The 20,703-nt window shown below is 41.8% G+C and overlaps 1 protein-coding gene across 3 annotated transcripts in view; it reads right to left on the bottom strand.

The window, feature by feature from the left end:
- HIBCH (3-hydroxyisobutyryl-CoA hydrolase) overlaps window positions 1-20,703 on the bottom strand; it is an 85,195-nt gene that overhangs the window by 52,647 nt on the left and 11,845 nt on the right. For all 3 annotated transcript variants that reach the window (XM_019554319.1, XM_019554317.1, XM_019554320.1), the window contains exon 6: window positions 19,830-19,882. In XM_019554319.1, the coding sequence (XP_019409864.1) occupies window positions 19,830-19,882 (53 nt within the window). The remainder of the gene's footprint in view (window positions 1-19,829; window positions 19,883-20,703) is intronic.

Below are 20,703 nucleotides of genomic sequence, written 5' to 3'. Positions count from 1 at the left end.
GTTTCTAGGGTCAGAAGGGACGTGAACAGATCATCATGTCCGATGCCCTGCCCTGGGCAGGAATGAATGCTGGGATCATAATACCACAGCCAGATATCTATCCAACATCCTCTTGAAGACTCCCAAGGTAGGGGAGAGTACCACCTCCCTTGGGAGCCCATTCCAGAGCCTGGCAACCTTAACCATAAAGTAATGTCTCCTGATATAAAGTCTGAACCTGCTCTCAATCAATTTGTTGCCATTATTCCTTGTTATCCCAGGTGGTCCCCAGGGGAACAGAGCCTCACCTATTTTCCACTGGTCCCCCCAGTGAGTTTATAGATGGCCACCAGATCCCCTCTGAGTCTTCTCTTGTGGAGGCTAAACAGATTCAGGCCCTTTAGTCTATCTTTGTAGGGCCTGGCCTGCTGCCCCGACCATGAGAGTGGCCCTCCTCTGGACCCTCTCAAGGTTAGCCACAACCCTCTTGAAGTACAGCGCCCAGAATTGGATGCAGTACTCCAACTGTGGCCTGACCAGAGCCGCATAGAGGAGAAGAATCACTGCCCTGGATCTGCTTGTGATTCATTATCGCTGTTTCCAGATAACAGCTGTAAGCCTTTAAGATGAAACAAAATTAATCTTATCCTAATTGCTGCATAAAAGGCAAGATAATCATTAAAAACTTTGTGGAACAATCCACAGAGCATAATCCAGTTTTATCTGCAGATACAAAAATATAAGTGCTATATTGCATGATAAATTCAACTGTTTTAAATGACAAAATGCAATATAAACTAAGACAATTGTACAAGAATTCTAAGCTGTAAAGTAACCAATACCCAATGGTTTCACAAGTCTCCTAAACATTTTTAAATCAGTTGAATGCCATTTATTTTTTACCTAAAAAAGCAAGAGACAGAAAAAGACTTGGAAGACTGTCCTCAGAATTCAGACTATATTGCTTCTGATAGAATTCAGTTTCTGAAGGAGAGAAACCATCGATTACTATGGTAACTAGTGTGCACTAGATCTATTTTATAGATTATTAATAATTATATATTTTATTCAGAGTCTGTTTCTAATTTCATAAAAGACCAGGACGTCTGTGCCATGGATGATGCTTGGCGTTTCTTCAAGTCTCCTTATTGCCAAAAAGCAGTCAAGTCTGGTGGTCAAGCTATGATCATATGTTATGACGCATCATGCAGTATTTGCAAACTGTTTAGGTCCTGGCCTCAGTTTGGAGGCAAAACAAGCCCTATCAACCTAAGTGCCAGGCTCTGAGTCTTTCTGTTTGATAAACTAACAGCTTGGCAGGCTTTATCTATCAACTCCAATCCAATTTACTCCCAATGTATTGAAATAGATTTGGCCCACACTTGTAAGAAACATTTAGATCCAGCTGTGATTGAATGTTTTAATTACATCATAAAAAATGTATTGCATTATTCTGGTGTAACATACAATGAATGTACATTTAAACTTCAATTTGATGCATATCAGCAATTTACCATGGACAAAGCTTCAAAGATAAACTGAAGAGAAATTAAATAATATAGTTGGAGAATATAATATTGTCTTGTTCATCTACATATGACTATGCAGAATAACATTTGATTATTGTAGTCAGTTGGAATTATTCTGCAATACTGTATTTACTCAAATCAAAGATGAGGTTTACCTTCCCCAATCCCCACACTATTTCTCCACTGGTTACTTTCTGCTCTAGCTCCAGCCACTGCTGCTTCTCTTCGGTCAGGCTGAAGTGGGGCCAGGGTCACTGCTGCTGACTGCCCCTGAGCCAAAGCACAGGCCTCCAGAAGGTAAGTGGCAGGAGGGGGGTAAAGGTAGCAGGGGGAGCAGGTGGAGTGGGGTGGGACAGGCATGGCAAGAGGCTGGGGTCTGGTCCCTTGCTGCCACTTCCCCTACTGCAGCAGTGGAAGGCACAAATTGAGATGAACCCCTTCCCCACCCCCATAATTAGATTCTACATATGGAAAATTATAAACAATTTTTTAAAATTTCCGTATCTGGAATCTAAGTTATGGAGGGGTCATCTTAAAATTCAAAGTCAGCTTAGATTTGGGTAAATGCAGTAACTTATTTTCAGTAAAAAAGCTCAATTATTTTTCCTTGATGCTTCTTCAAATGTTGTATGTCACTTTCTAGCTCTTATCTGAAATAAACCACAAGCCTTGTGGCATCAGCAGTCAGACATTTCTTTTTAAAAAGATTCTTTTATGTCAGAGGAGAAAAAAAATGTCTTCGTGCTAACATTTCTGACGGCATGCAAAAAAGAGAAAATATGCTGCGAAAGGACTTAGATCTTCTTTGAATACTGTAAGAAAAACAATTTTTTTTTTTGATTATTCACTAGCTAGGAATGTTGCTCCAAATGCTAAATATATCTATTTTTCCCTATGTAATATGCCACGTGTATTAAGAAAGGTATTTGATGGAACTTTATTTCAGCACAAAATTTGGACTAGCAGAAGAAGGTTGTCAGTATAAAGGATCAATTGAAGAATTAATTGACTTTTCTTCATACCTACACAGGACTAATTCTTAAGATAATCTTACAGGGATCTGTCACGTATTAACTGAAATATTTGCTGACTTAAAAATGTTTTTGCTTATAACAATGGTAAGGAAATACTATATGGAAGGTGTCCTGTTACCTTCTGTTTTTAAACCATTTGAAGTTGTTTGGTTTTACATTTCTTACAGCATTTGGTGTTGTCTAGAGTTCAATAATTCTCACTAGAGAAATCTCAAGCTTTAAATGTCCTTCAAACGGGTCTGGAGTGGGAGAGACGTAGGCAAAGGATTTTAGAAATCTAGGGGGCTGCCATGTATGCAGCCATGTGGATACAGAGAATCATTAGGAAAAGTGGAACACACCTCCAGGAGACCCACACTATCACCTTGCATGTTGGTTCCTATAGGCATCAGCATCTGCACACCCTGTAATACTAATGCTCCACACAAAGTGCAAGCAAGGAGTCATTCAAGGCCAAATTCAGCAAGGTACATCAATTTATATTTGTGCATAGCCCTATTAAGGTTAAAAGGACCACTCATTTCCCAGAAGCTAATAGATGTCAATACCTTGCAGAAGCGGTTACTTGCTCTCTAAGGAATTTATTTTTTTAAATAAAAGAATGCTTTGCAAATAGATCTATCAAGAAAAAAAATAGGGGAAAAGTAATAATCCTGGGAACAAAAGAAAAATCAAGATACAGGAATGGACAAGATAACGAGATATGAGAGGGAGGGAACAGGCAGGATATACACCCTTCACATGGTATCATTTTTCTGCCTTAAAATCCAACACAGTTCCTGAGCTAAAAGGGAAGTTTTTACAAAAAAGTTTGATGTGGGAACGGGGGGAGGGGGCAGGAGAGCAGGGGGGTGAGGGGAATAAAAAAATTAGTGAACAGCCATTTGGAATGTGGGCAATAATTCAATTAGAGGAGAAAAGCAGAGCTGTTGAGCAAGGAAGATGAAGTTCAGAAAAGAAGGGAAAAAAATCTGCAGTTAAGGAGTCTGAATGATCTCCAGCCTGGTCTCCACCATCACTTAAAAACATAACAGAAGAAGCAGCAGCTTCATATGAAACAAAAGAAAAAAAACATCTTTTCTATCTTATGTCCTAAATTTTAAATCTCAAAAATAGACGATGACTTACTGTATAACTGGGCTTTTTCGTTCCAATAAAATCCTGAATGGGAGTGTTTTCTAATTTAAACTGATTTTCTGTATTAAATTATAAAGGTATTTGTATGATAAATGTTGAAGAAGGCTATCTTTCTTGTCCAGGCAGAAAATTATTTTTCATACTATGTACTAGCATAGTGGGCTTGGGTTTGTTTGTTTTTTAAAGAGAGAAAACACACACATTCCACCCACCTGTATATTTACTGTATTTTTAAATATAGGTCCTCAAGGCTTAGGGGAAAGCATACCTCACAAGGAACTTTCTTTTACTGAAAAAGCATTACATATTTTAGCATAAATCCTAGAACACTCCATAGTGGTGGGTTTTTTTAAAATGCATTTGAAGCACTGCTGATATTGTAAATCAGATTAACTCCAAAAATGAACTGTACCATTTGTCTCTAGAATCACATGCAAGAGCTTAGTAGACAGGCCAATATGCCAGATGGTAAATACACTGCAACATCAGCAAAGAGCATATCTTGTTGTTTTTCATCTTGCTTTACCATAGCTTTCAATATCCTACATTACTAGAACCAAGTGAAATACAAACCTACCAAATACAGATTTGTGTCTCAGTATATAAGGTAAGTACACAGTAAACCATCGTATGTATTTTACCACAAACTAATCTTCTGTTTCAAAAGGTTGGAGTATAACAAAATAAGTCAGAAGCTTCTATTTGGAATTCAGGACCCATATTTGAAGAGGGAAAGAGAAAAAGGGTCGCAAAGCAGCTTATCTAGCATTAGCATGGCAGCAACTTTTGCCTGATGGCTGATTTTCTCAACAGAGATTAAAAAAGCAGTACTTTTAAACTGCAGAGGGCAGTGACTGACAAAAAGGAGGAAGCGTTTATTATTTCAGTTGCTCACCCACTTTAAATGCTAGACACAGAGCAAGTAAATAAAGCGTGAAATTAGTTTTGCACAACAGCAGCAAAGAACCACTTTGCACAGCTAAATGTGTGTATACAGTGCTAACCATACATAAAATATACAAACTTTGACACTAAATAGGGCAGAAATTAGTCATAGATGAGGCATCCTCTTAGAACTTGTAAAAAGCTCAAGTTTCAGCAAGAATATTCAGATATTTCTCAGGATATTAAAGAAAAAAGGTGTTATTTTGCCCTCATGATGACGATAAGGAGGTGGATAACAAAATTCACTGAGAAGTTCCAATTGCATCTGTGCTTTGGAGTACAGACTAAACTTGTCAGCATGGCAGCCTGACGTCAAGGATATCTTTTGCCATCCTTGTGAAAGTCTGCCCACGCTAGGCCAACTTATAAAGCTTTGAAAATCTGCTTAGTAGAGACCTGTTAGATTTTGGGGCTTTCAAGAGACTCTTTCCATCAAGCATATTTCACCCCACAGTTGCTGAGGCTAAGGAGAATTCTCCGAGATCATCTGAACATGTGTATACAGCCTAACGTACTACCCTATCCTGCCTTCTGCCTGTTAGCCCAAGTGAGATATCTGTGGATCCCCATGTTTTGACCCTGATGAATTATGTAGGAGTCCATATGATTCTACCTGAAGGGACGTTTGATTTTTTTACTTACCTTTTTAAAAATCTAGGAAGTTACATAAAAAAAGAACTAAAGAACAAAAGTGTTAAGTCTGAAAAGTGAAGCACTCGATTAGGAAGATCACCTTGAGGAACTGGACATTGCCTTCATCTCTAAATACTATAGCTATGGAAATGCTTTTCTCCTGGCACAAAAAGAGAGCATACTGCCACTCAAGGGTTTTCTTTCACAGGACAGAACAGACTTTTCTAAGAAAAGTACTGCCCATCAGGAAGACTCCTCTTTGCCTGGGCCAAGTTGAACAGCTAAGCATTTATCCCATGCCTTCTGAAGATTAGTGACCCCAGTCTGTGGCTGGCACAGGGGACATTTCCCTGTGGTTTGACTCTTCCTGGTGACCAGAAGCAGACAGACTGCTGCACACCTTCCTGTGCCTTCCACAAACCAGAATAACCTTGGTTTGGGGAAGGTGCAGTGGAGCATCTCCCTGAGGCCAGAGTTCATCCCTATTTTCCCAGAAGTTTGCAGAACTAGAAAGGAAAGCCTTTCCCTGCACCTGTCACTGCCACAGTTCTTATGCAACTCATAGCTGGGCAACTCAATGAAACCAAAATTTACATAGGTGTTTCTCATTTTCTGGGTGCCCACTGAACTCTGATTTGAAGAGTTCAGCCCTTACAATACTGGATATAAAGTTAATGAAAGCTGCGCTTTGAACAAATAAAGCTATACCAGGTCTTGGGATGGGAAAATCAGGCCATGAATACACACACACAAAAAACCAAACAAACCCCTGAACCTGGCATTAATGCATCTGAGCATCCATTTCCCAATCCTTCCAGGAACAACACCACTCTCCCTAGAATACATGTATTTGTGGTGGGGGAAACAACTCATTAATTTCTATAAAGTAAACACTCAGTTGCTACAGTTTTAAGTGCCCTAGTAAAAGTACATGAGCAAAATTAATAGTTGGATATACAACGCAGTGAACAATGTGTGGCAAATAAAGCCTGAGATCACAAAGTGACTGATGAGGAGAAAACAGAAATATTAAAACAGATGGTCATCCCATAAGTTACATCTGCCTTCCACCCTCCATGAGGCTGGAGGCCCTGTCGATAACACTATTTTTGTAATTAAGGAGCAGGTAATCGTTCACATGGAGTCAAGACTGGCCAGACAGGATTAAGTCCAACATATCCCAACTTTAAAGTACGTGAGATAGCTGTAATGCCCTATATGTTTAGTTTGCACATATAATACTAGCACAGATTAAGGCACTCACTCTAAACAGAAACAAACTTTTGCTGCAAGCGCAACAGTTGTTAGTCAGACTATCACAATAGAGGCTTGTATAGGTGCCACTTTCACAAGGCTCTTTTACTTGTATTTTATAGAAATGAGGAATAGGACAAGAGGTCTTATAGAAAAATTAACACTACCTACCAACTATGACCAGTACTTGTCTGCCTTCTCTGTTTCGTCAATTCCCTACAAACCACTGGGGTTGCTTACAGACATGGTAGGGGGGACCCCCACTGCTTAACTTTTGGTTCAGCATGAACCTGCACCGAGCACAGCCACACGCCCAGAAAAGGCATCGCGTCAGTTTGACTTGAATCAGCTCACCCAACATATGTATACATAAGGCAACTCAAAGGGGCTTTTTTAATGCTTTTATCTAATCACTGATTCAATCAGCTATAAGATAAAAGTCCCGAAAAGCCCCACTGAAGCATCTGATCTATGCCAATGTTGCAGTCGAGTCGAATTAGTGCGCTCCTTCTTCCAATAAAGTGTGTTGGGGTTTTTTTCCACATCTGTCAAAGCCCTTGTTTCCCAGGTAAGGTGACAGAAGTAAAGCAGCCACTCATCTTTAATCTTCTCCTCCTGCACTTTAGCAAAATTTCTATACAATTTTAGTAGTAGGTGACAGTTATTTATATATTATCTGCTGCATCTACAACCACAGGTAATCAGAAGTTACTACAAGATTATTTTCTCATAACAGAAGAGCTCTCCAGCATGGGAGAAACTATTAGGTTAACATTCCCCACAAACATCATGGAAACAGTTCTTTCAACAGAAAATCTTGAAAGTTATCAGGTTGTCGCAGGGCACTAAGGTGCCTGCTCCTTTAAGGGCAGAAACTGCCTAGGGAGAGGGCCCTAGTAGTCAGGCAGGAACCACACAGGTGCAGGTTACTGTGGCAGAGGCTAAGGAGTGAATTAGCCTGCACCTGCAGCCAGTCAGCTAACTGGAAGAGGCAGGACCCTGGGCACATACGCACCAGGGCTGGGACTAGGTCAGTCCTCTGTCAGGAGCTCTTAGAGAGGAAGCTTGACTGCCTGTTCTGCTTCTGGTAGGACTAAGGGGCTCCAGGAGCTCACCAGGTACCCTGGCCTACAAGGCACTTAGTGCTGGGGGGAAGTGTGACTCTTTTAAAGGGACAGAGCACTTACTGAACTGCTTATATTATGTTATAGCCCAGGGGCTCATATTTTGGTTACTGTTGATACACTGGTGGATCGGGCTGAAGCTATTGGGGAAAAAGGAGGCCTCACTGGGGGGGCACTATAGTGTGGGGACCCCAGTGCCAGGAATATGGTGACGAAGGGGGTAAGCAGACCCCAGAACTAGTGCGGGAGCCAAGACAGAGCTGTGGAGAACCCAGTGATGACAGGAGGCCGAGCAATAGCAGGACCCCAGAGAGACAACATGTTACTACCATCTGTGAGGCTTGGGGTATAGTAAAGGGGTGGTTTTGGAGCCACACATCTAGCCCATAAGGCTAAGTGTGCCCCATGAGGCAACTATTTTGAGTGGGACCCAAAAAGGGGTCCAAAGAACCCACAGGGTTCAGCAGGGTCCATCAGGACCGTGTCCAGAAACAAACTCGAGGGCAGCCTCCCTACATTATAACTGCCAGCAAGACATGGCAGGAGAAGGGTGCCCCATTGGGCAAGATTAGCATGGAGCTATAGGGACATCACTGCCATCCCTGAGGACCCCATCCTGTGACACAAGTCCTTTGCCTGCTTAGGCTTCAGAACTGCAGCTTTTATGTAATTGAGAACAATTTATTATTGAGTGGTGGAAATTCAAGTAGAGGACTCTTAAGTTTTGAGTAGTCATCCCTCTTTCTCCCAAACACCCTGATGGGGAGGCCAATTCCTGGACATGGCATACAGGTCAGATTTCACCACAAACAGTAATGGAAGTGTATGAGTAGAAGGAGACAAAGAGATAAACATAGCTCCCTAAACAAAGCAAATGTGTTTCTACAGAGATAATGAAAGGGTAATTGAAACTAAACTGCTTGCTGATGCTTATTTTTGTGAACATCTGTTGCAGCAAACACAATATTTTAGATTTATACCTTGATTCCAAGACAAATTCATACTTATTGATAGCAATTATGAAAGGGTCCTTTGAGTAACATCCATACAATTTTGAACACGTAGGATTTGAACATCAAGATAAATATAGCCCTTGCTCAATTACAGTTCCTTTGTGTACTGATATTATAAAATTTTAATCGTCAGAACATTTCATACTTTAAAATGACAATACTTTGAGACTGTAAGTAATACACCATTCTTAAGACATTGTGATCCTTACTCAATGGGAAAAATCAATGCATCCATCAAATACAGTCGCACTGAAACCGCTGGAAATTTCTTCCAAAACTGAAAGTTTATAGCAGCAGTAAAATTTCCTCGTAATCTAAAGTCAAAGTCAGTTTCAACCACTGCTGATAAAGCATTGATTCATTTGTTGGCAATAATTTTCTATTAATTATACAATTTTACTGTGTCACTAAAGTTACTACAAAGAACAAGGAATCTACCTTCCACCACGTTCTTGAACTTGCATTGTGTATATACAGATACTTTTTTTCATTTGAAGTAGATAATTGTTACATGCAGTGAAGAATCCAGCACTATATTTTTTTCCTGCATTTTGTATCTGCTTGAAAATAAGCTATAAGAGACACTGCTGAAGGACATAAGGTAAACACTGACTAAGTCAAATTGAGGTGCACAGAATATAAATAAAAAAAGGAATCTAAAGACATCATGATGTCCATTCTTCTATTACAGAACCCTTCTATTGAACTAGATAATGCTGTTCATTCAGTATATTATTAATCTGCACATATTCATTACATCATTTTTTTACCTTAAGAATCGCTCGATGCTGAATTCCAGCGGCATTGAGTAATATTGCTATTGTCGAGGTTCTGTCCACCCTAAACACCAATTTTTCAAAACTGTTTATAAATCTTGACCATGAAATCATTCTTCTGTAGCTGAAAGATAGGTAGATTATTCTAAAGTATATTATCCCAAAGACAAAGAAATGTATGATTATTGAATATTATACAAACACCTACACTAAAAATACCCTAAGGTTACAAAGTTAAGCACTGAAATTAAAGGAAAGCAATTCACAAAATGAGCTTTAATCTCATTTAATTTCACTATAAATTTCTGGTATGAATTGCACACATAATTTAGGGATGTTTGACCTATATTTGAACCATGATTACCTAACAAGTGTATTATTCTTCTCTTTCATTTTGGGCCATCTCCCAGCTATTGGTAATTTTTGCTGTCACATGCCAATATACACCTTATTGGCAAAAAAGATCCCATAAAGTGTCCAACCATCTGCATAAACACAGTAACGTTGTTTTCATTTTCAGGTTTCCTTCTGTATATTCTTGTTCTGTCCTATGGTATGCAAAAGTATTCAGCCACTTAAATTAAAAATGTACCGATAGGTAAAAGTTATTAAAAAGGATGATGATCAAGTGTTCTTCATGTCCTGAGAACAAAAAAAATTGGCTTAATTCCAGCCAAAAAGACTGAAGTTAGATATGAGTTGAAAGTTTTTCCCGTAATAAGGAAAAGTAACTACTGGAACAAGTTGGCCTACGGAGGATACAGGATCCAATTCACTGAACGGTAAGATGAAAACCTTTTGAGGTCCTCTAGCCCTATATTCCTATTTCTTTGAATAGGAAAGAGATTATTCTGCACCAGGGTTGCCCAAGCATACATCCCACAAAGGGCTAATTGTAACTGTGGCAGAAGACCCCAAAACTCTGCTCTGTGACAATTTGGTTAGAATGGGACCACCAGAGGATACACACTTTACCCTATCTCTTTAGGTAACCTAAGCTGGATACATTCCTGAGGGAGGAGGGAAACCTACTCCCTCTGCCTACATGACTGGCATCACATACCTGGGTGAGGGGCTTGCTCCCTGGGGAGCTAGGAACTGCCAGTCTGCCCAGCAACTAGTGATGTATTTCAAATTGGTTGGCTGATAGCCAACAGGTGCTGGCCTCCACTGGACAGGTAAATGAGGTCACAAGGGCTATATAAGTTAAGGACTGCCCAGGAGGACGGGGCAGCAGAAATGAGGAAGACTCAGAGAGAGAGAGAAGAGCTGGACCATCTGAAACTTGCTCTCTCTCTCAAAACTCAAGACCAAGGAACTGCCTGCCTTCAGAGGGAATCTCCACCTGCCTCTGGATGATACTTGTGAGTAAGCTACCTGAGACCTAACTAGATATATAGCTTGCAGTAACTCAGATGCGTGATCAAAGGCTACCCAGCTTTTGGAGTTTGCTCTATGGGATTTCTCCGATATTGCTCTAGCATGTACCCTATTCCAACCCTACCCCTTGTAATTAATAAAGTTCTCTTTTGTACCTAGTGTGGGAGACTTATTGTGAGTGGGTCTAAATTCTTCCATGTGCCCAGTGCAGTAGGCAAGCAGGAAGTGCCTGTGTGCTCAGTGCAGTGGGGAGCACACAGAGGCCCAATGGCCCAAACTAGTGCAGTCCCCACAGCAGATGGCCCTAACTGATACAGCCCAAGGCATGCAGCCCCCAGCCACTAGGGAGTTGGACAGCCCTATTCTACACTGAAAATAGGCACAGCTATATATTTTACATTGTTTATTTCAGTAGCGAAGTATAAACTGAAAATACTCAGAATAAAATACAAGTAGCATGCAGATGGTTACATATTTACCCGAATACCGTACAGGATGTCTGAAGTTGATGGCTGACTAAACTAATGGCTTATTTAGAAGAGAAAAAGAGAAGAGACCAAAAAAAAAAAAAAACAGGCAGAATCTCCAAAGCTTCCTTTGTCTTAAGGGTACATACAGAATTCTCACCTTCTATACCCTGGGGGGTGGGAAATAATCTGGGTCTGTGTAGCATTTTCTGAGAGCAGAAAGCAAGGGAATCTTGAATCTAGCCATCAAATATTATGGTGACAGGCAGATGTTGTCCTCCAGACAATGCCAAACACTGACACTTGCTTGGGAAAAAAGCTATAAACATTCTTCTTCACACATACAATCTAAATAGTCTGAGGCTTCTAAAAAATATTTTGCAGTACTGTCAAGCTGACACTCAAGAGGACAAAAATTAAACATTTACTATTGAATGACTCAGACTGTAAAGTGCTCAAATTTAACGATATTTCCATTTAGAAGTATATTCTACACTCCATTCTGTACCCGAGATTAGCATACACATGGACCTTCAGTTTAAACAATGCTTCAACTTAAATATTCAGACATGGGTACTGTCAGATGTGTTGCAGACTCTGACATTAACCCAAGGAGTCAACTAAGCTATGCCCAATTATAATGGGGACATATTCAAATGGGAAGTGTTTCAATGGTATCTCAAGGTCTTCGTTTATCTAGACAAGCGATTCTCAATCAGGGTACGATAGCACCCTTGGGTGCCTCGAGATCCTTTCAAAGGTGCCATGCTATGCTAATACTGTTAGATGGGAAAACATGAATCAAAGTAAGCCCAGAGACTGCAAAAAGGAATCCACAGTGTTCAACACTTTGACCTATTGTGACCTTTGCAAGTTCTTTGCAACTGACTTGCTCTAGTACATTTTTGGAGTCAAAAATGAGTAAAAGCTAAACCAACCTCTAAAGGAAGTACATTGGAACTGTTTGTCTATCTACATCTTGAGTGCTCTGTAGGAATGTAGGAAATGGCTCCAATAGAACAGACAGATACAAACAGCACTGAAGTCACAATGTCTTTTCTGAACGTACACATCAGTGAAATGGGTTTGTTCCTGGACCAGTAAATTAACTATTAAAGATACATCTCAGAACAGATGCTCTATTAACAAAGAAAGCCCACTTCCCTATTGTTCCAATCCCACATGTCTCCATTCCCTCCGTGCTCCCCTTCCCTCCAACCCAGAGTTGGTTCCAAATCGAGCTGCGGCCTATTCCTCATTCTACTGACCTTCTCCATTACAACAAATGCCCCAATCAGGGGCATCTACCCAAGTTTGCCAGGGACTAGACTATTGCTTTTTCTTTCTAAAACTACGCTTTCAGCTACTTCACGTTACTAGCTAGATAAACCTTGTGAAATATCTAGTACCGTGTTATCGTTGTGACTTGGATAACGGAACGTGTGTACATGACACCAACTTGGGTGGAGTAGCAGATAACTTTAAAACAGGGGTCAGCCACCTTTTTAGGCTTCAGCCTGGATTGACGCAGTTCAGGTCAGAGGAGGGCTGGTGAGTGGCTGACAGGTACAGGTACCCAGCCACTGCTCTTCTTAGTGGCTGCACAGGGAAAGTGCCCGCCACTGCTGCTTTTCCCCACAGCAGGCCAGGGGGAGTGTCTGCTTGTCCCCACAGTTGCTGGGGGAAATGACTGCTGCTGAAGCCCCCTGCCACTGCAGTTAAGAAAACAACAGCTGCAGATGCTGTGCCCATGTTGCTGCAGCAGCAGGCGCTTTCCTTGCATAGATACTGGGCAAAGCAGTGCCTGAGTCCTAGCACCCACAAACTGCTCACCAGCTCTCTGATCAGAACTGGGACAGTCTGGCTGCTGAAGGCTCACATCTGTAGGTTGAATCAAATGGCTCTGTGGGCCAGATTCAGCCCACAGGGCATAGGTTGCCAACCTCTGCTTTAAAAAGGACAGGATTAAGATGAAATGTGGTCTGAAAAATGTAATAAAATTAAGCGTAGGATTTTGTACTTGCCCTTACTGAAAAAGGACAATCAAATTCACAAGTACAACCAGCAATACTGCAGAAAAGGACTTCAAGAATTCAGAGTATCCGAGTGTAATATTGTTATAAAAATCTAAGAGAACAATGGAATTTATTAAGAGGATGCAAGTCATGATATTCAGTTCTTTCAGCAGTAGCAAGACCTCATCTGGAGTAGCATATCCAGTTTTTTGTACTATACTTCAAGAAAGATCTGAATAACCTGGATAGCAACAAAATTAGAGGGTCTTGGAAACGTAACAAATGAAGAAAGATGGGAAGAACTGTAAAAACAGGTGAATAGAAAACTGGGGGCAGGGGGAGTTAATAACAGCTTTGAGTACAAAGAATATTTTTATAAAGAGGATAACAATCAACTGTTCTCCAAGTCCACAGAGTGGACAAGAAGTAACAGCCTTGAACTGCAACAAAGGAAATATAACTTCAATAGTAGGACAAAACTAACTATGAGGGCTATTAAGCATTGAAATAGTTTACCTACAACACCTAAGTAAATCTCAGCCAGTGGAGCAGCTACTCCCTCAATGAAAGTGGCACATATTAAAAGGTTCTGAATGAAGAACTAACTTACCACAGGTTATTGTGATTCACAGCAGGCCAAGAGAATATTCATACAGAAAGCTACTACAGAGCAGCCAACGCATCTACAGATCCCTGCCACTGTTTACCTTGCAGCAATGTTTGCCTGCACCTTTAGAAGACACAGGCAGGCAAGGTTGGGTAGATGTGACATCTCTTATTAGAGCAACTGAGTAGTTGGAAAAAAGTTCTTAGCAAACTTCTGGCCGCAACCGCCTTTCTTTTTCAGGCACAGGGAGTCCCTACTTGAGACTCCAAGGAATGAGAGAAGTTAAAAGTGTGGGAGGATGTCGGTCAGAATCTTAATAGGGAGAAATCAGAAAGACAAAAGGTAAAGCAGGGAAGGGAAAGGGAAGAAAGCAGGAGAAAAAAAAAAAGGCCAAACAGAGAGACTACGGTGATAATAATATCCTTTAGAAGACAGCACTTTATGTTCTAGAAAATTTCTAGTTTAAACCACTTGACTTTAGTAAAGAAGTCTTTGTCAGCATTATACACAGGTTATCTCAGGTATACTGTACACAGAATGCTTGCTTGTTCATCAGGTCAAAAAATGCCTTAATCACAGGTGAACGTTAGCCGGGCAGAACTCAAATGAAAATATTTGACTCTCTTTCATATTACCAAAAACTAAAGCAATTTAACAATTGTCAACATGCCCCATACATGCATTGTAACACTGAATTAGGTACCCATAACTTGGTACACAAAGTCAATCAGAAGCTTCTTGTGACACTTATCCAGATTTAGTCACCAGAAGCATGGCTTCCACTGAAGAGATGAAAAGGCACTTCAATTATTCTGAATCCATAATGCATATAAACAGCTTTATATAGCACCTCAACAGAATTGTAATTCTGTCAGTATACACAGAGTGAGCTTTGGAAAATAAGCTTTGCAGCCCCCCCACCTGTTGACATATGAAGTCCTTAAACAGAATGCCATTCATAATCATCAGCTATTAAAAATCTAGACAGAATAATCAAGATTTACAGACAGCCATTCATTAGCATACAGTTCTGAGCTCAATCACTGTGAAAAGATATGTATGCATTAATATTAACCTTTCCCCCAAGAGATTCACTGTCATATGCACTTACCATTGGAAAACAGGTACGTTATCTTGCTAAAATGTCTAATATCACCAAGACACATATGGGTAGGAGACAGTACTTGCCTCCTTATACAGAGGCCAGGTGCCACAACACCCTTAAAGGAACGTTATGGCATTCTAGGACAGGGGTAGGCAACCCACAGCATGTGCACCAGAGCATGACCTGTGAAGGCATTTTGCTTGGCATGTACTCCTTGGGGCAGATAGCAAGGGAGCTGTGAGGGGCCTGATCCTTACTGTGGCAGTGGAGCTCTGCCACCTTCCCCACCTGGAGGGGCGCATACACCTGCTGGCAGCAACAAGCCAGGCCAGGGCTCCACAGATCCTGGTTCAGCTGCTTGCAGTCTACTTGCTGGCTGCTGTGAGCAGCGTGGGCTCCATGGTAGGTAGCAGGGGCCTTCCCAGAGACCAGGCTAGCCCAGACTGACTATGGCAGGCAGCCAAGAAGCTGCAAGCACCTGCACTAGGATCTGCAGAGCCCTGGCCAGGCTCATTGTTGACAGTAGATGCACAAGCACCTTGGTTCAGATGATGGGGAAGGGGTTGGGGCTGTGCTGCCACAACAAGGATCGGGCCCCTTGCAGCTCCCCCACCATCTGCCTCTGGCGCACTAACATCTTACAAGTTGAAGTTACAGGTGCTTTTGGCACTCTACCTAAAAAACATTCCTGACCCCTACTCTAGGGTGCTGAGGTGTTTTTCAACCCCAGTTGAAAAAATTATGCTCTAAAGCATCCATTCCTGGTGCTGTTGAGATAGGATACTGGGCTACATGGACCATTGGTAAGACCCAGGGCAGATTTTTGCTCAAAGTTTAGTTGGTTTTTTTTATTTTAAATGAAAAACAGCACCAACAAAGTCAAAGGAGGACTCCTTGCTATCCAAGTCTGACTCGCACCATTTGCAAGCTTGAAATTTAAAATGATATATTGCTGGCAAAGACACTATGTAAAAAATCACGCTCTACTTTATTTCTTAGATAGTCCAACTATTTAAAAGAATTCTAAGACTATTTTAAGTGCAAATGTTTGCTCAGTATCTTTTCAAAAGGACACATTATACCTACATCAAAAACTTCTCATGCAACAGTGTGCATAATGTTCTGTCTACCACATCACGTAACACACAAAAATAGAGTTTATTAACCACACTAGTGATCATTTAAACTCTGGTTTCATTCTGCTTTACTTAAGAAGAAATATTATTTACTTGGTCTGCACTCATTCTCTTTTCTACCTAACAATATTTTATCTTGACAGATGTCTTTATCTTTTCTGACCTGTTTTGGTCTAGAAAATCTTTTCAACAGCAGTTCTACAACCAAACGGTTTTAAAAAACCTCAACACACATCTGTAGGACTGATTTGATAATCAGGAAAAAATTATTCAGTAATCTGATGTTCCATGGACTTTAGAAACTTGAAACACTGAAATGCTAACTTCTCAGAATTGGAAACAAATATGACAAATGCATTTTGGTCAAAATCCAGTAAGTACTGTATTTACCCAAATCCAAGACTAAACTTTTTCCTCTATTGAAGGTGGGGAAAAAGCCATTCATCTTGGATCTGAGTACGGGGTAGGGAAGAGGCAGCAGCTGCTGTGGCTCCAACTCTGACCCCAACCTGGGCTCAGGGTTACAGTTGGAATCACAGCAGCAACTTCTACTCACCTCCATGTCTGCCCCACCCTGCCTGCTCCCTCCCCACCCCCACCCTTGTGCCTTCTCCCCACAACCTCTGCTCCTGACACCCCCAACTGTTTACCATCAGGCACAGCTCTGGCCCCATGCTGGCCCAGAGCACATGGTAACTCAAGCCCACTCATGTAACAGCAATGGCAGTGCCCAGGACCAAAGCTACCATGCGCTCCGTGATGATCCCATGTGAGGTTCCCTGCACTGACCTAAGTCTATTAATGCTGGATGATATGTCTAATCAAAGAACAGCACCAATATCAGTTAAATAAGAGTACTTTTATTTTAAAATGTTCCTGTTATTTATATAATACAATATGATTAAGAAACAAGATGGAGCTAAAACTAGCTGCCAACCCAAACCAATTATATTTTTTTCCAGTCGTGAGCATTTGGAAATGAACTGCAGCCTAGGAAAACTTGCTGCTTTCCTATACTATCCACCACTTCAGAACTACTTAACAAATGTTCTAGTATTTTAATTTTCTAAATTAAATACTCAGTGTCAGACAAGATTTTGTGATTAAAGGAATCAAAATAATCAGACTGTTCTGAACAACTTCATATCTTCCACAAATTCAAATAAGACTTAGTCATAGCTCTTTTTAGTTTCAGCAAATTGGTCTCAATGATTTCCCAATCACTGTTTCTTCCGCAACTAAGGAAAATACTAATTTCCTCTCTTGTAAAACAGGCCAAAGAAGTCCAAAACTGACCAAAGCTATGACAGTTTTGTGCAGATTATGTATAGGTTTAGATTAAACGCACTAACAGCTTCATAGGTCCTGGCGCCAAAATTCTAAGGCTTTATCGAGGAGGTGACACTCCACTGTCTGCCGAAAGCTACTGCCCAGTCCTCAGAGAAAAGAGCAAAGTTATTTTTAGCAGCAGCAGTTTGCTCCACATGGCAGACTACCACTCATTAGACATATCAAAGGTGAATATTTTAAGACATGACAGTAAATTCATCCTCGAAGAGCTTCTTTTAACAAACATTCATTGCTTATAATGAAATATTTACCAATAGCCTGTTCAGTTTACCCAGTTTGGGGTATATTCCTTGCCAAATCCATGCAAAGAGGTAGTTCACTAGCAGTATGTACATCTAAATCTCAGAAAATGCACGATCCAATCCTAACCATATTAACTTCCAACACATAATTGCATTTCATTTCGCAGATCATCAATAGCATCTCAAAAAGAAAAAGTTCAAGATGTAGTAGATCAAGAACTGAATTCCTACAACACATGCAAACATTTCATATTATTCACTCTACATAGCGAGCATAAGCGATTCTCTCTTAATTCACATGAACAAAGTAACATAGTCAAAGAAGTGTCAACTCTGTAGTATATAAATGTGGTACACTGAAGAAACAAATGACATTTAAAAAACAAGTAAACTACAACCATGTTCTAAATATGGACCAAGTCCCAAAAACTTGTTATGTATGGCAAGCAGTGTTATGCATTAAAGCAGGGGTGGGCAATTATTTCAGCTTCAGGGTAAGCTTTGAAGGGCCCACCCCCTTCTTGCCATCTTGGGACTGGAAATCCTGCCCTAACCCCTGACCTTTGCCATCATAAGTCCCTCCCCTTGCACCCCCACTACCCAGAAATACTCCTTTGGGAAAGGGGGGTTAGAACCAGAAGAAAAAAAAAAAAAAAAAAAAATCACACACTAAAAGTCAAACACCTGCTATAACATATTTTAATTTTATTACAAAAAATATTTTGTCATTAATTGTTTGCATATTGTATATAGATGTGACTGCATAATAACTCAAAAATAAAGCCATAGTCTTGTATACTGGGGGGGCATGTATGGTGGGGTGTGTGGCGGATGTGTCTGTGTGTGTATGGTGGGGTTTGTGAGGGGGTGTGGCTGTGTGTGGGGTGGCAATAGGAGTGTGTGTGTAGGGAGAGGTTGTGTGGGGAGGGAGTGTGGCATTTGGGGTATGAGAGAGGGTGGAGGGATGTGGGGATCCCCCCACACTCCCCCCCTTGGCATGCATCTTTTGCAGGCAGCAGGGGTGCGTGGGGAAGTCGTGCCCAGCACAGACGCTGGTGCCCGGTGCGGCACTGCTCCAGCCACTGCTGCAAATGGGGGCAAGGAGCACAGCCTGGCTGGGCTGCCTCTATTGCGAGAGCTCCCTGCTGCACACATGCAATTCCTGCACTTGTGTGCCACCAGAGGGAAGCTCCACATGCCAGAGCCGGCTGCCTTCACCGTTCCCCGCCACGCAGATCCTAGGACTCCATGGGGAAGCAGGGGCCAAGGCTCCCCTCCATTTCTGGTGGAATCCCAGGACCAGTGTGGGAGGGAACAGCAAAGGCAACCAGCTTCAGCATGTGGAGTTTCCCTCCAGTGGTGTGTGAGTGTGGGAGTTGCACAGGTACGGTGGGGAGCCCCTGCAATGGAGGTGGCCCAGCTGGGCTGCACTCCTTACTCTTATGTGCTGGAACTACAGCCCACCAGGAACCAGCAGCTGTGCAAGGCATGAGTGCCCCTGCCTGCTGCTGCTGCCTTCTACAGGAGATGCACACAATGGAGGGGAGTGGGGGGGGTTCCCCATGCACTCCTCCCCACCCACCCTCACACCCTGTCCTGCCCACCTGAACTCCATGCTGCCACCACCACCCTAGGCATGAGATCCACACTGCCACCAGTCTCAGCCCCACACTCCCACCCAGCTGCAGCTCCCCAACTGCCTCCGCCTCCTCCCCATCTGCTGCCCGGAGCAAGCGGGATGCTGGGGAAGCCAAGCAGGTCTACCAGCAGCTGCAGCCCCCCACAGAAGCTGCATGCTGGCTGAGCCAGGGCCTTCCTCCCACGAGTATGGGAGCAAGATGCAATACGGTATGTTGGCAGGGACTGTGTATAGTGAGCGCCTTGCTCCCACCCCTATGGGCAAAAGGGCTGGGTGGGGTACAATTAATAGGTAAGCACTACAGGCTGGATTAAAATGTCTGGCAGACCAGACCCAGCTCATGGGCCATATTTTGCCCGCCCTGCATTAAAGACCAACTCCATGAAGCTGTCACTTCTGCTTCACTCACAATTTTGTTACGTTATACTAAAGACAAACAAGGTTAACTAAGGTATGTTACTTACCCCTCCCATTGTAATACCGTCAATAAGGGCCACGTATGGTTTCTGACAAGTACCTATTAAAAAAGTAATAGTCACATATATATAATACACTACTACATTTTTGTAGAAAAAGCACTATTACATTTTGTAGAAAAAGAAGGAAAATTCCAGAAACTTATGAAATAAGATTATCGCAAATATTTTCCTTCCCTGGCTGTAATTTCAACAGCTTAGTTATTTAGAACACAATGTGATATAATTATTTCATTCTGTAAACCAATATTTAGTTCTCACCACCCACAAATACAGGTACTTCAAGTAATTATTTCGTTATTTTTTAAAAATGGGAAGAATGTTCGATACTGACTTGCAGCAGTAAATCCCTAATAATTTCTAGAGGCACTCCTAGCATTAAGGGTGTGTCAAAAAACCAAAAAAACCAAAAAAAACCCCAACAACCCTTCATTAAAGAAGTCAATGTTTTTGTTTACAGTTTAAAACTCTAAAGTCCTACTTAAGTTACAAGAACTATAATGGTCTCCCTGGGTACTTGTACACATGACAGGGGCTTAATTCCCAAGGTTGCACTGTATGCCTCCTAAATGGAAACAATGGGTTTTTAATTCAAACCCACTGTTTCAATTTTTCTGTCACGTTATGACGAGGTTCGTTAGAGCCTACCTGAGGAGCTCCTGAGCTGCAGGGGGCCTCAGTCCTTCCTTCCAAGGTGGCACCCCCACCCCCAAGCCCGCCCGGGTGGGCAGCCAGTGGGCCAGGTGCTGCTGCAGCCAGCTTGAGATTGGGGAAGAGTCAGTATGGGCCAGGTGCTACCTCCAAGCTAGGACAGCACCCAGCCCGTGAGCCGCCCACCCAGGTGGCCTAAGGGAGTCTCACC

The sequence above is a fragment of the Crocodylus porosus genome, unplaced genomic scaffold (genome assembly GCF_001723895.1).
Source record: "Crocodylus porosus isolate Cpor-Errol unplaced genomic scaffold, CroPor_comp1, whole genome shotgun sequence".
Classification (NCBI taxonomy): Eukaryota; Metazoa; Chordata; order Crocodylia; family Crocodylidae; genus Crocodylus; species Crocodylus porosus.
The sequence above is the reverse complement of the archived record's forward strand: the minus strand, read 5'-3'. Positions and strand labels throughout refer to the sequence as shown.